Below are 15,958 nucleotides of genomic sequence, written 5' to 3'. Positions count from 1 at the left end.
GCATGTAGTAACACTACTCTTTGAGGTAACAGGATGATGTTGAACTAAAGCATCACTGTATTGTGGTGTACTGGTCCCTGGTCCCCATTTGTTATTTTTTAGCAGAGTTTGCTGTCTGAAACAAATCTGTAGAAGTGGCTATGCTGTGAACTCTGGATCTTTCAGACCTTAGATAATGCCTGTCATTCACTGTACTCCAAGTGAGTGCAAAATACCATGAGGAATACAGTATCATCTTTCAGAACACTATGGCTACATCAATATAATTAATAAAACCTGGGGGATGTCAGTATTTGCTAGAAATGAAGACTACGTGTGCAAAGAGGAGAAAAGCAAAAAAAATTTAATGCCTACTATCACTTAAAAAAATAAAAAGGCAAATACCTTGTTTTTGTAAAATGTGATGTCTCTCTACAGACTTTTCCTGATTTCCATCATTATACTATACCAGTCACAGTAACTTCTGAGCTACTAAACAGACTTAGCCAAAGCTTGGCTTTGCCAGCCCTCTGTGAGTTACAGTGGGGTAAAGACTACTTTACTCTCCTCAGTCTCATCTCAACATCAAGATTAAGGCCTACTAAAGGCTTCTGTTTTTTCAAGTGAAAAGCAATGGATGAAAGGCATGCAATATCCTTAGAATGTTTAAATTTATGCTGTTACTTCAGGCCTTTTTTCCTTGGTTTTATTTTTAATTCTTTTAGATATGTAACTTTAAAGCATTCTGAAAACAATCAGAAGCAATTGCAGCTTTGATTAGCAGCTAAATTAAAACAACTGATGAGCTACCATACCCCTCCCTTGGTCTTGTTGGCATGTTTGCTTAACTGTAGGATACATTCCTAACCCATAGACTTCTCAGGTCTGCTGGGTGCAGTGAAGGCCATTTTCTGGCTTGCCATCCATCAGAACAGGGAACGCTTTCACTTTTTATTTTAAGGAGGAAGAAGCTGCTGAGCTGATTTGGATATAGTAGGCTGGTTATTGTCTGTGTAAAGCTGCTGAGACCTGTGTGCTGGACAGCCCCAGTCAGGTTATCCTGTCATCATATACAGATCGCTGATTATCACACACCAGTGTTTGTGATCTTCTGCAGCGCTGCTTCCTTCTGTCTCATCAAGGCCCAGTGAGCACAGACCGTGACAGGTAAAATCTTCTTCCAGACCTCAGATGCTCCCATACAAAGAGCCACGCTTAATCCCTGGCCTAGTGTGTAATTTAGTAATCTGCATGGTCATGAATTCCAGGGATATATGGGCAGGAAGCGCAGAGCAGTGTGGGTAGCAGAGCAGGCCTACAGAGTCATTTGAGTCTTTGTTGTATTGTGTAGTGAGGGATTTTGGGGACAATGAGACCTGTCTGTCAAAGATTAAGCAGACTGGAAGTGTGGTTTATACCAACAAATGAATGAAGCTTTTTGGAGTGTTAATACAGCCACGTAGTAAATGTCCAAAGACTTAAACATACAATTTATGTGATGACAAGCAACATTGGCATTGATCATTATTCTATATACCTTAGCCAGTGGGAATTCAAGTGGGTGAAAAGTTCATTTCTATCCTTATCTTGATTAATATGTAACATTTATATAGGACAAGTGAAAAATCCTCTATTTTCTTCTCTCCTAGACTTTGGTTTGAAGTTATTTTTACTAATTGCAGTTTATTCTCTGACACTGCCCAGTAAACCAGCCACTGACTGACTGGCGCTTCATGTTATCAAGCACTGCAGTAAAATTTTGCCTGGACCCGCTCTGCTTAAGCCTCTAGAGATAACTGGAATCTCTCCAAATGTTATGTTTGTAGATTTGCAGACGTCTACTACTCTCTACTCCTGCTTTGGTCTGTATGTTTCCAAGCAATGTATAGATGAGAATTCACAGACTTCATTTTTTCCTTTAAAGTGAATTGTTTACATGTTTGCAAAGCTCCCCTCAGCTCTGCTGTGTAATAGGTCTCTGGGAAGAGGTTTTGTTCTAAATCTGCTATCTTGAATAAGCATGAGATGGTTCCCATCTGAGTTTTAAATCTTGACTAGTATTATCTGTTCCAACAGATACTTTTGCTTTTAGCAGAACTCTGTGCAAGGAAAGCCGCTCAGACCTTTCTGAAGTGCCAGGAACATGCTGGGAAGGCTATGGGAGGCAAAATGTAGGGGAAGCTGCTTGCAGGGAATCTATTGTTTGCTGCTGACCCTGTACTGGCCAGATCTGTGCATGGCCTACTTTCCCCGCCTGCCTTTCTAACTAGAAGCATCCTTTGGGGCTGAATGACCTTAGTGCATAATGAGAAGTTTTGCTGTGTTTCTCCCTTGTAAACAGAATGTTTAGCATGTGGAACACGGTCTGGTAACTAAAATGGATTTTTTTTTTTTTTAATGTGTAGAGGGGCATTTTTTTGTTGTTGTTTGTTTTGTGGCTTTCTTTTCTTTTAAAAAAAACCAGGCTACTTTATTCACTGCATGATTCATGTTATACATGATATGGTAGTAGGTCTTAGAGGTAGTCATGCTGCATATATCAGATTCCAGGCTCAGACTTGCTTTCAGATTTACATTGTACTAAGCACTAATTTGGTTGTAATAGCACAAACACTGGATATCGGACAGGGGAAGGGACATAGTAATGCAGCAGTAAGAACAAAGGGAAAAAGACAAGATTGTTTTTCTGGAACACTGCTTAACTTATGGCAATTTATAGATACACATTTTCTGTGTAACAGTGAAATGTAATAGAATAATTAGATTAGAAAAATAATAGAACAATCCAGTATGATAAAAGTGAGCCAAAAAAGCAGTCATAAGATTGTTGTCCAGAATAGGTTAGGCTGTGAGTTGGATTGCTAGCTAAGCTAGAGGAAAGGTTCAGGTTTTAGATTCAGTTATCTCAGCATTTTACATGCTTTTTCTGTCAGGAATTTGAGACAAATTGAGAGAAACTCCTAGAAGCATAAATGGATACAGACATTTAAATCTGCTTTTAGAATACCAATGTTACGCTTGGGATCCAAATCTCTATTGTTCATATTCTAATGATTCACTTAACATTCTGCAGAAACAGAGAACACAATAACAATAATTGAAAAGTTTTATTTAATTATGATGTTACTACCAACTGAAAAACCACAGCTATGTTTTATTCCAAATATGAAGAGATCTGTATTACTTTAGTTATTATTAAGTAGTGTCTGCAACAAATTCACCTCGATATTTAATTTATTGCAAAATGCAGTAAGACAAATGTCATTGATATGAGCAGCTACATTACTGACTAGAATATCTGCTGATACACAAAGAGTAGTAAGAAAAGACTGAGCACCTTTTATGGAGATTCAAAGACAAGCTGTTAAATATAAAGATTGTTCTCTTAGTTGTTAATTTTGCAGCATTGAAACCAAGATAAGTTGTTCTGTTTTAGCTGGAATACTGTGAGATGATTGACAGCAACATAGGAAACTTCTGTAAGAAGTGTGAAAAATTGGGAAGTAATAGCTTCAGTAGAGGTACTGCTGCTAATTAATGAATTAATATGATATTTTGACATCTCCATTAAAATGATCCTCAGTTATGATCCTTTGAGAGAAGGTTTTGCTCTAGAGTAATTACCATGGAAAAAAATGATCACTCTCCTTTGAGATGTGCTGTATATTATCACTTTTTGCTCTTATTACACTATCAATAAATAGATACTTTACTGAGTGAAATTTCACTGAACCTCTACAGCCCCTTAATACAATTCAAAAATGGGTCTGATTTGGCATCGCAGCAATCTGGGTATGGATAAGCCTAGCCCAGAGTGCATACCCCAGATCTGGGTCTAAAATTTTCCAAAGAGAGGGAACATTCCTATTGCTAGCCCAGAAAAAACTAGGGCAGGATCTTGCCTATCCACTCCAGTGCCTAGCAGGGAACACAGCTGGTGAGCACAAAATAATTGTCCTAAAGACTGGTACCCTTTAACTTCTTCCTGGCTCCTGTTGATTCATGGGTGATTTCTTTCTAGAAGTGCATGAGACATCAAATCTTTGCTTGAAGTCTTTAACTGACATTTTTGCAACTGTTCTTGTACATCTCTGTGTTTCCCTCAGTAGGGCTGTTCCTGTAAAAATACTCTTAAATTGCTTGTCTTAGATGCATCTTGTGGAAATGAGTTCCCCAGAATAATTGCCAGGAAATTATCAGGCTGGAAACTTAGTTTAGTTGCTGATAGAAACTAAAGCTGGGAATAGCTTATCTGTAGGTGAAACTGCAAGAAAGAGCTCCAGTGCGTGAAGTTGCTCTAAAAGATTCATGACCTGCTTTTTGTCTCCAGCATGAGGCCCTTTAGAAAGGCCAAGAAAGCATCATGTAAGGTAAGGGTGACCACTAGAGCTCTGTGACTATTCCTGTCCATGGAAACCTCAAAGAGTTCTTGTTTTTTTCATTACTGTTTTCTTCATCTTTGTTCCTTTCTTTACTGGTCAAATCTCATGTTTGGGGAAGTTCTGGTACAAGAGGACATCTCTGTTCCCACAGCATGAGGGAAATGGAAAACTCTGTTTCATCCACAGAGCAGAAGGGGCTTCCGTAGCTCCTTTTCCCTATCTTCCTCTCACACTTCTGGGTCTGTTCCTTATCTCTGAGTTGTCTCCTTATCTCTGCATAATTGGGGGAGCAGGACATGTCTTGACTGTGCTTGATTTCCAGTTCCCAGGCAGAAAGAGGAGGGCAGTCACGTGTAGGTATAATGGTGTATCAGAAATTGCGAGCCAATGGAGAGGTACTTTTGGTCTTTTTATACCAGTTCCCTTCCCCTTGCCTCGCCTCCCCTCCCTCCCTGTGTGTGGAAGCGTGAGTTGCCCGCTGAACTGTGCCAGTCCTGCTGCTCTTACAGAGTGAAGCTGTCCCTTTCTCCATGCACAGCCAGGATTCCCATGGGCAGTGCCTGTGTGGGATGTGTGACAGCAGCTCTGCCCCTCAGTGCAACAGGGAAGCCCAAACCATCCTATCTGCTAAGGAATAGCGTATTGGCTACGGGCAGTCACTTCCTGCTAGATCTACTCTTTGCCCATATCCCTGTTTAGTCTCTGAGGAAGCACTAACTTTTCATAGCCTTTGCTTGCAAAGGGGAATTAGAAATTTTTAAAAATGGGTTTGTTGTAAAGGAAAGAACTGGAGAGGAGCCCAAAGCAAATTAACAAATCTGGACACAGCAGATCCTGTGGAGGTTTGGAGTCTGTTCGGCTTCAGCATGTGGCTGAACCCTCCCTGCCTTTCTAGGTACAATGTCCTTTTAATAGTCTTAACAGGCCTGACACTGGCAGGATTTCACTTGTTCAGTACACTACTTAATACAGCTAATTTTCTACTGACAACATTTTTTTGTAACAATGAATCTTCTGTCACTTGAGTCCATGAGGAAGGCTGCTTGGAAATGCCAGCCAGAGGGGGAGGGAGCAAGTTCGTTGTCACTGTTCACTTAAAGAGTTCTTTAGAAACACATTGGGCTTTTTTGGTTTGTTCTCTGGGGTGCTAGGGATAAGTAGAAGGGAAAATAACACAACACTACCTGTTCTTCTTTCCTCATGAGCCCATAGCAGATCCCTGAAAGTTGTGTGTTGTAGGGTGTATCTTAAGGACAGTCAGAAGCTGTGGTTTTGTGGGCGGCAGTCCTGATGTGGCTGCCCATGAAGTTACTATGATTCAACATCTGTTTTCCCCAGGAGACTTGTCTAATATCTATGATTAGTGTTGTATCTTCCTCAGTAGTAAGTCAAGTAAAACCCCTTTAAATGTCTTGTGAGCAGTAAGTTGCTTGATCTTACCAAATGGGTTGGAAAGACAGTACATAAACATATACAGATATATGTACTCATGGCAACCAGAGCCAGGGGAGAGAGGGGCTGTGACCCTCACTTTTCATTCTACCCATCTCCCCTTTTGGGGACTGACTGCCAAGGAGCTGCCATTTGGTCATTTCCACTGCCATGTTCTCACCAGAGATGACTTGTCATCCTGGGGAGGAAAATACTTTGCATATGCTACCTTGTCTACTTTCCTGTACAGCTATCAGGAAAATGGAAAGAAGGCCTAGGGGAATCCTGTGTTTTCTTCTGAAATAACTAATTCTTCTGTATTAAAATTCAGCTCAGGACTTACTCTGCTGTCAAGAGATGTACACAATACTCAGAAATTCTCTTTCTTCAATTAAGGGCAGGAAGATGTTATGACAGCTGCTGTCCTATGTGAACAGGTCGGGGAACTGTAAAGGCTTTCTAAAACATTTTTTAGAGATTAGGCACTGAAGGCTTGAGGGAGAGAATATGAACTGGGGTTGCAAAAGACCATAAAATCTCATAAACCATTCAAATCTTTGGCTGCACTATGCTCTTTTGTTAAATAATAAAAAACAAAACTTAGTTCGTAAGTAAATTGAAGTCAGTTAGACCTCACTTTCTTCAACATTTTTGTTAAGATTTCATAATAGAGTATTTCAATATAAGCCCTATTTTTTTGAATGTTGATGAGTGTAACGTAGTGCCAGAGCTCCATGAGGTATAGGAGCAGTTCCTGCCAATGTCACCTCCTCCTTCATGCCCCATTTTCTCAGCTGCCTCTAATTCAGGCTTAAACATGTGCATGATTTCAGAGGAGTGCCCATTGTCAGTCTCATGTGCTGTCTACATAAATTGTCTCCATTTGTGTATGAACCTTGTATTGCTCTGCCAGTTTAAAGCACAAAAAGGCCGTAAAGATATCAGTCAGGGTAGCAAAAAAAGCTTTTGCTGTGGCAAATAGCAAATTTCATCTCAGATGACCACGTATCACCTGAGGCTCACGGCCAATTGGCTTAAACAAACAGTGGGTAAGCTGGGGATTCAGGGGTGATCACCTCTGCTACGGTGATACTCTGGGATGCAATTCGTCAGGATCTAGTCTCTGCAAATATTTTTTTCTGCTCAAAAAAAGGCATAATTCTGACTGATGATCATGAAAAAGGCAAGTAAATGTAACTCAACTATATAATGTAGCTCCTTAAAAATAAGCTTTAGCTCATAATTTTCATACATCAGTTATTTGTTTAATTGAAATACAGTGTAAGTCATCACTCTGCTTTGTAAATCCTGCTGCTCGTTCTTTATTTTAAAAAATCCCCATGACTAAAATCTTTCTGTTCCTGTAGTGCCCATCATTGCTGTGGTGTTACACGTGGCTCACCTCCTCTCTGGAGCTCAGCACAGGAAGGCTGTCGCCTCGCTGGTGCATCTCTCATGCAGATGTTACAGCCCACAAGGGGCTTTCATGTTATCTGTGCTCTCTGTGGCCTGGAACCTTTCCACATGAGCTTACTTTCTTATCTAACTTGGACATTTCACAACATCAAAGCAAAAAAGCAATCAAAGTTAAAGTCATCCCTTTTGACTTTTGTACATTTTTTGTAGTTGCTTCAAAAAGTTATGAAGTATAAAATGGAATAATTGCTCTCAGTTAATATTGAGTCACTCCTGGCATTGTCCATGGTGGGGAAAAAGATGACAGTATGTGGTCTCTTTGTGTGTTTTAAATAGAATAGCAAATATGTGGAATTGATTGGATCAGGATGTTTCATGAAAACTTTTAACTGGAAATCGAGCATTCTAAGGAACAAACTTCTCCTAGATAAAAATATCCAATTTTAAAATAACGATATTCTTAAAAATTTTCTTGGGTTCATATACAGTTCTGTATTTATAATGTGGTAAACCATCCATTGCAACTTTGTTACTGAAATATGGCATTCATCAAATAATTTATGGAATCAGATTTCATTAATTTTTTTAGGCAGTTAAAAAATAGGGTCTAAAACCATATATATACACACACATACATACACATTTTTTTTATCACCTAGATTTTCTACTTGCAGTCATGTCTAATCAGGCTTAGTGGAAATAACAGAAGTATTTTTTGAAACTGGAGTTTATCACATTAACTAAAATTGAAAATTTTTGTGAGACCCAGCCTGCAGTTGCTCATTACTACATTAAAAATTGGTCCTGAGATGACCAGAGCAGCCGTGACAGTTGGCAGTGTGAGCATGCCAAGGGCTGCTTTGCATAAACAGAAAACTTCTGGAAGGCATTGTGATACTAAAGAATTTCACATGGTACATGAAAAAAGTTGTCTCTTTTGTTAAAATTAAGTGAAAAAAAAAAATTACTATCTTTCCTTAAACAGACAACAAAGCAGAAAAAAACCCAAACAATGACATTTTTGGGAAGGTGCTGAATGAAGCAGGATTGTTGTTGCATAGGATTTTTTTCTGGTCCATTATTTCTGCATGCACATACAGTTTTGTGTATTCTCATGCTGTGTAGGTAAAAAGCTGTGTAGAAGAACAGTAAATTATATGACAGAAATAAAGAAGCCATTTTGAACAGGACTTCCCCTAAGTTTTCAGAAGAAAAACTGAAGAATAATTTTCTTTAAAAGTACAAAGCGTTTTTCAGTAGGGAGAATAATCACTTACTCTGGAATGTGAGCAGGGCACTGGATACCTGACCTGTAATTTAGGAAAATAGTGAAGGGGTTTTCATCAGTAATTATTATTATTATTGCAGTAGAACTGTGGGGCCCCAGTTGAGAGCAGGGCTCTGTTGTTCCACTCACTATCTAGTAAGAGAGAACCACTGCTGCAGGAATCTTGCTGTGAAGGCAGGGCAGACCGAAGAGGAGAAGGGAGGAAATGGAGGTAGAAGGTTGAAGGCTGGCCCAAGGCTGTGCTGCTCACAGTGGAGACGGCTGCCTTGCACTGGTAAGTCACCGACAGACCCCTCACCCGAGCTCGGCAAGATTCCTGTGTCTGCTTTTGTGACCTGGTGTCTCTCATCAGAGAGAATGTCCCTGGTTTAAATGGAACATGCAATCTGTGTGTGTGACAGAACATTTGAGGGACTAGTTCCTTGTACAGGCTGTCCTGTATGAACATGGGAATCGGGTACATAGATCTTCCTTATAAGTTTCAGGCTTAGAGTGTGCAGTATATGAGAACATGAATTTTTAGGGCCATAATGAGTTAATGGTTGGCTGTTTGGTTCACCTTTATGAAATCAAACAAGCAAAAGATTCTTCAAGCTACAAAGCATTTGCTCATGAAGTAAATATTTCACTAGCAATCTTTTGTGTCAATAAAACATGTTTTATGGGGGAAATAATGGGTGAAGGAATAGAGAATGTGAATAAGACCCTTTTAAAAAATGTGGTCACTGAATTCTCATAGAGAAGTAATCGTGTTAGTTTCAGAAAACATGAGTGTATTTAAATTCAGTTGCTCTTTTCATATACAGGCTCCTTATTTTGCTTTGAAAATAAATAGTGCTTTGCTGCTTGAAATATGGCAGTCTCCAAATTTACTAACAAAAGCAGGGATCAGTTCTGCCCTTCCTGATCAGTAGTATTTTCTGCTTAGTTACCAGAGCTGCTAGATTTATCTTAGTGGGTTCCAATGTCCTTTATGGTGATGAATCACTGTGTTGGTATTTGACAGTGACTTAGGCCAGTAGAATTGCTCCCCAAGTAAGTATGTGCTTGTTTTTTCATCCCTGAAATAAAGGGGCATTGTCCAATGGTTCCATACCACTTCCACATGTGTTCTTTTGCACAGTGGCAAATCAAATAGATTTGCACTTTTTTCTCCAAGCTCACAGAGGCAATGGGAAATAAAAGACCGTTTGGAATTTGCAGTGCTACGTGTATCAGCTCTGCTTCAGTGGGTGAAAATTTATGTGGGGTATTAGAGTTGGCAAAAGGGGTAGGGACAATAGAGAAATTGTGATGTGTTTGATTGTGCAGCAGCAGAGGGGCCCCATCATTACCCATTGTACAAGCCTTTCCTCATGACATCCTGGGATGCAGATGAATTAAAAGGGTATGAGGAAGAAGGTACATGTTGCAGAACCTTTTCCATCTTGAAAGACACTGCCATCAAATTACACTTTCAGGCTGTTTGGTTTTACCTTCTTCTGCAGCGTGGTGACTCAGAAGCAATGGGAGGTTCCTTTTCCAGGCATTTTTTGCTCTTGCTTACCACACATTGAGAATGGAAAGCTGAATGTCTGAGCCAGCTGTGTATTTGTAATGGTTTGCAATGGATATGAGCTGAACAGATGCATATGATTTGTGCTGAACTTGTGATGCAAACTTGGTCAGAATCCAAAATTATCCATGAAAACGCCCAAGTATATTAAAAAATAATGCTATTTTTACCAGCATCATCTTCATTACAGACAGACAGGCATCTCATTTATTGCTGCTGCATTATAAAAGCCTGGTGCACAAATATGTTTGCGAATGCAGGTCATAGCTTTCAAATAAATGAAATTCTAGTGGGCATTTGAGAGAACATTCACAAGTCACAGTAATTTCATTGGCTTTGTTATTGCTTGGTGTTTTTAGCATTCTATAATTTTCCTCTTTTTAAAAACAATTGTCATGCAGCTGGGAAACCAAAACGATACCACTTGCATTAATTACTAATGGCTTTTCTGCAGGTTACTGTACTATGTATGTTAAACATTAAAGATTTAAAATAGGGAGCTCTGTTGATTCATTGTAGTTTTTGTTTGATGTCATCCACATTTTATATTTCAGCTTGTCCTCACTGCTAAGAGATGTTTTATTCTTTTTATCCTTTGGATAAGTAAGAGCAATCCTGGTGCCAAAGCACAGTAAAGACTAGGTAAGCTCGTTGAGGTCGGACAGACATTCCACCTGGCACTGAACTCTGTAAGTTTACCTTATGGTAAAACCTGAGTCTTCATTGTGCTGTTATCCTCGAATTTCTCCTGCATGCCACCGTGCCTGCTCTTTATAACACGCTCATCTTGGAACAGTTCATGGGAGGGCTGCTGAGTGATGAAAAATGCTGCTTTTTTAGCAGTGGAGGCAAGTCCTTTGTTTCAGCATAGAAAACATGATTTCCATCCACACAGGCTTCAAAAGAAACAGTGGGAATTCTTGAGAGCCTGATTATCATGGCATAATCACATTATCAGAGAGATTAGAAGCACTTTACTGTGTCCTTATGCTTTAGTGACACTCTAAGGCACTGGACAAAATCTTCAAGTGCTGTTAAAATCTTTCTTGTAGGGCACTAAGGCAGGAGAGAGCTTTTTAGCTGTGGGCCCTGAAATCACAGAGAATGTGTTTAATAATTCTGTCAGAGCGCTGCTCATCCAAACACAAGCAGAAGGTGTAGTTGCTGGTCTTACACTCCCCAGTCTAGATATATTTCTCAGAGCCACCTGCAGCAGAGCAGAACAAAAGCTTCCTAAAATGTTAATTCCCATCAGTTCCAGTCATTGTGAAACACTGTCATTAACCAGGCAATCAAACTAATGGCGTACAGAAGTATTAGCAATTCAAACAAATGAGGAATTCACATTGTGTTTTCTCTACAAACCTTGGTGGACTCTTGGATGCCATTTCTTTTGTGGGAGGTGGCTGCTTGTAAGTGTAATGTGCCCATTTTTAGGTTACGCCTCAGCACTGCTGTGTTGCCTCGAGGTAAACAGTCCACAGCCCATGTGTTTTAAGTGAATTGTTGCCTGAAAGCCTCTGAATTGCTTGTGATTATGGGAAATTCAGTCTCAGCTTTAACTTTTTAAAGTGAGAGCTAAGCATGTGATTTTTAACATGTTTCTTGTTGTGGATGGTTGCCAGGGACCACTGAAGATTTGGGGATTAATGTTCCGATTATATAGTTTGCAATATAAAGGATTCCACTGAAAATTAGCCCAGAGTGAAGAAGGCTAAAAATAATCGAAAGTCTTTTCAGGTGTGAGTCTGTGCCTCTGGAAGTGCACACTATGGACAGTGTCTAGACAGAAAAGGTATGAAATATCAAACATGCACTTGCCCTCAGTTAAAAGGCCAGGATGAAACAATCGCAAATGAAAGAGTGATATGGGAGAATTGTTGCAGTTAAAAGAAAACTGCTCCAGCAGTGAAGACACATGGAATATGGGAAAAAATATTTTAGCCTAAACAGGTACAAAAAATGATCCTGGAATATGAATTTTTAAAATCAATTACAGTTTGTTTCACTTTGCTTGATTTTCAACATGTAACAATGCATTTTTAAATAAACAGTAAAAGTCTTCTACCTGCCAAGCCATGGAGTCAGGACTTTGTGTGTTTCCAGCTGAGATTACTAAAACACTTGCAGCAGGGAGCTGCATTCCTTCTGCTGTTTTACGGAGTTAGGGAAATAGAAGGGAAACACACTTCCATGGACATGGGAATTAAAAGGAGGGGGAATTGTGTGGTGTGGGGTTTTTTTAACTTTCTCCTCCGTTCTGTATCTTTTAGTGTGAGGCTTGATTCTTTACACGGTTAACTTTGTGTTATCCACTGATTGCCTTGCCTGTGGAAAGCACAGCTATAAACTGCATTTTCTGCTGATACTTTGGGGCCTTAGACTGATCTCTTTCACGTTCTCTCAACACGACCCCGAAGGGAAGTGCGAACACGCTGACACGGAGCGGTGCCCGGCACTCGAGGGCATCTCCCGAGCCGGGGACGGCGGCGGCGCCCGCAGCGGGTCCCCGCGGGGCCCGCGCCATCTGCCGGCAGCGCCCGGCACTGCACCCGCGGGGGCCCGCGGAGCGCGCTGCTCCTCCTGCGCTCGGCATCTTCCAGGGAAAGGGGATCTCTTAGTGTGACCCCGGACACTGAGCGCTGGAGCGTGTCCAGAGAAGGGCAGCAGAGCAGCTGAAGGGTCTGGAGCACAAGTCTGATGAGAAGCAGCTGGTGGAGCTGGGCTTGTTTAGCCTGGAGAAAAGGAGGCTCAGTGGGGACCTTATCTCTTTCTGAAAGGAGGTTGTAGTGAGGTGGGGATCAGCCTCTTCTGGGCAACCAGCGATAGTACAAGGGGAAATAGCCTCGAGTTGTGCTTAGGGAGACTCAGGCTGGATATTAGGAAAAATTTCCTCACTGCAAGAGTGCTTAAGAACGAACATAGTGGAGTCACCATGCCTGGAAGTGTTCAAAAAATGAGCGCGTGTGGCACTTGGCAGTATGGTTTAGTGTGCATGGTGGTATTCAGTCAGAGGCTGGATATAATCTTGGAGGAATTTTCCAACAGTAATGATTCAGCACATCACCAGCCAGTCGAGGGAGGTGGTTGTCCTTCTCTGCTCCGTGCTGGTGTGGCCCCATCTCAAGTCCTGGATGTGGCACTTGGTGCCATGGTTTAGTTGAGGTGTTAGGGCACGGGTTGGACTCGATGATCTTAGAGGTCTCTTCCAACCGGATGATTCTGTGATTTTGGGCAGTCTTTGAGAATGGACAGGGAAAACTTCAGTATGTCCTAACTACCCAGAGAGGTATCAAATTGCATTAAAAATTGAGTTGGAAAGAGTAATTACAAAGGAGTTCGTAGACATGGTGCATTGACTTGTTTTTATTGCATATTAGGGTCGACCAGGACCGATTGGGCTTCCAGGACCAATAGGAGCACCTGGATTTACTGGGCCAGAAGGTTTGCCTGGAGCAAAAGGTGAGAGAGGAGCAGTGGGCCCTCCTGGACCAGCTGGACAGAAAGGTGACAAGGTAGGCTCAATGGTGATTTTTCTGGCTCTGCAATAGTTCTATGGCCTTCTATATATTTTTGAGTGAATAAAGATAATCTTGGGCTATCTGTCCAGGGGTAAAAACACAATGGTATTTCAACAGAATCTTTAGAGAATTGTCTGTATTTATTTTGGAATGAGAATACAGATGCTAGAGCTGCTAACTGTGTAGCCATCCTGGTAGGTGAAACACAGCCAAATGAGTATTGCTGTTGCAAGTGGTCTGTCTCTTCACATGACCAGGGGAAGGTGAGTGTTATTCACACTTTATTCAGGGAGACACAGAGCTGGTTCCTGTGTAGAGGATCCTGGGTTGGTGTCTAGAAAAGCAAAAAGAATGGGTACTAAACAAAATCTGCAGTCCAGTTTTGCAGGTGCAAAGTTATTTCTAACAAAAAGAGTATGATAAATCATGCCATAATAAATGGAATAGCCCATAATGTGTAGGTGTCAATGAATGCAATGTGCAAGATTGGAAGCAATTTCTTTGTACTGAAAAAAATCCATTTACTCCAGAACTGTTTCTATCCTCTGAAATGATACATATGCATACCAACATGCCATAAGATTCTCTCTCTCTTCATCCCTTTTGGGAGCAATATACTTTACCTTTCCAAAGCAAGAGCAATTTAGAGTGGGTATTCTGCTTATCAGTCTGTTATGCTACTATCCAGAGCAGAGCAACGAAGTGTGGTAATTACTTGCAGCTTGGGCAGTCTGAACTTAATGCAGTGGTCTGCATATCTCTGGAGGTCCTATCCAAGAATAGACAGAAAAATATGTAAGTCTTGTTGAAACTCTTGGAAAGTCAAGGGTTAAGTTTATAGCAGATTGTTTATTTTCTTGACATCTTGTTTTCTCCAGATGTGCAGTAGGAGATTATATTTTTACTTTAAATTGCCTGATTAAAACATTCCTGAAGCACTCGTTTGGCGTCCAGTCAAACTCAGATGCTCAGTTCCTATCTTCACTGACCCCTGTGATCAGAGAGAATCTGCATGAGATAGTTTGCTCCTTTTGATTTTGAAAGCAGAAGTCCAAGACTGAAAAACATCTCACAGGTAACTGAAATATACAGACCGATGAAGTGAAATATAATGTGTACTCTCTTTCTTCAGGGTCCAATGGGAGTTCCCGGATTTCAGGGCATCAACGGGATCCCAGTAAGTTTGCATATGTAAATATAAATCACCAGAATGTTAAACACAACCAAAAGCACCTGAACATGATAAGACTGTCTTAGCACATGCATAGTGTACTTTGCAATTGCTTGCTTCTCTCTGGAGGAAAATAGCCGTGTTTGTTAATCTACCTGGTGATTCCATGCTGTTTTGTAAGATAATAGGAGGTTGGTACATATCAGAAAGTGAGCCTGAGCTACATGGGGATCATTTGCATAATTGATTAGCTTTTCTTTCAGCACCATGGTCCCTCAGCACTGTCTAGAAAACACTGTATCATAAACCCATAGACCTGCAGAATTGAAAGGGACTTCAGGGAGTCAAACAGGCATGATCAGCTGTGCTACAGGCCATTTTCAGCATGTGTTTCTTAACCAATTCTTAAAACCTTGTGATGGTGGAGACTAACTTCTCTATTAGAAAAGCTTTGCTAAAACCTAACTTCAGTCTTTCTTTCTCCAGTTTAAAGCTCTTAGTTCTTATGTTACTGATCAGGGACACAGTGAGAAGATTGTTCACTTTTACTTTGTAGTAGCCTTCTTGTATGTGATAGCTGTTACCAGGTCTCCCTCAATCATCTTTTGCTGTGACATGAATGAAAATAGTGATGAGATAATCCTTACTTCTCTTCTAGGTTCTAGTCCTGGTTTAGATCAGGTGACAGGCAGGTAACCACTTTCCCTGACCATCAGGAACTTTTGGTTTCTTTCATTCTTTAGAACTTTACATTCTAGTGACAGTTTACTAAAAATTATGTGCCTAGAGTGTTTTGGCCAGCTTTCTTTTGCTTTGGTTTCTCCAGTGACTTTTGTGAAGATATCTAGCTGTATCTCAGGGGAACTTTGACTGGATCACCTTTAGAAGTTGCCCCAAACATTCTTCCTCTTTCTACGCTATTTGGCTCATCCTGCTTTCTCCTTCTGATACTAGAATTATTTTTATTTTTTTGATGGCATTTTTCCATCCTGTGTATCACTCATACTCTTTCTCATCTTCCCTGCTTTCTCAGCTGGCCAGGAACTCCAACAGTTGAGCTCTGTTTTCTTACTTCCTATCAAAAACTGAATTGTTGTGATAGATTGGCTGAAAATGCACAGTTGGCCTTGTAAATGAGCTTGTTTGATTTCCAGTTCCTTCCTGGCCCTTGCCCTTCACTCCCCCTCTGCTCATCCTTGCCTGTTTTCTCTCCTG

General features: G+C 40.7%; 1 protein-coding gene across 2 annotated transcripts in view; it reads left to right on the top strand.

The window, feature by feature from the left end:
- The window catches only part of COL4A6 (collagen type IV alpha 6 chain), a 124,972-nt gene that overhangs the window by 69,819 nt on the left and 39,195 nt on the right, over positions 1-15,958 (top strand). For both annotated transcript variants that reach the window (XM_032123786.1, XM_032123785.1), the window contains exons 4-5: positions 13,432-13,566; positions 14,705-14,749. In XM_032123786.1, the coding sequence (XP_031979677.1) occupies positions 13,432-13,566; positions 14,705-14,749 (180 nt within the window). The remainder of the gene's footprint in view (positions 1-13,431; positions 13,567-14,704; positions 14,750-15,958) is intronic.

Source organism: Corvus moneduloides, chromosome 14, assembly GCF_009650955.1.
Source record: "Corvus moneduloides isolate bCorMon1 chromosome 14, bCorMon1.pri, whole genome shotgun sequence".
NCBI classification, from domain to species: domain Eukaryota; kingdom Metazoa; phylum Chordata; class Aves; order Passeriformes; family Corvidae; genus Corvus; species Corvus moneduloides.
This window is presented reverse-complemented; position numbering and strand designations above follow the sequence as displayed.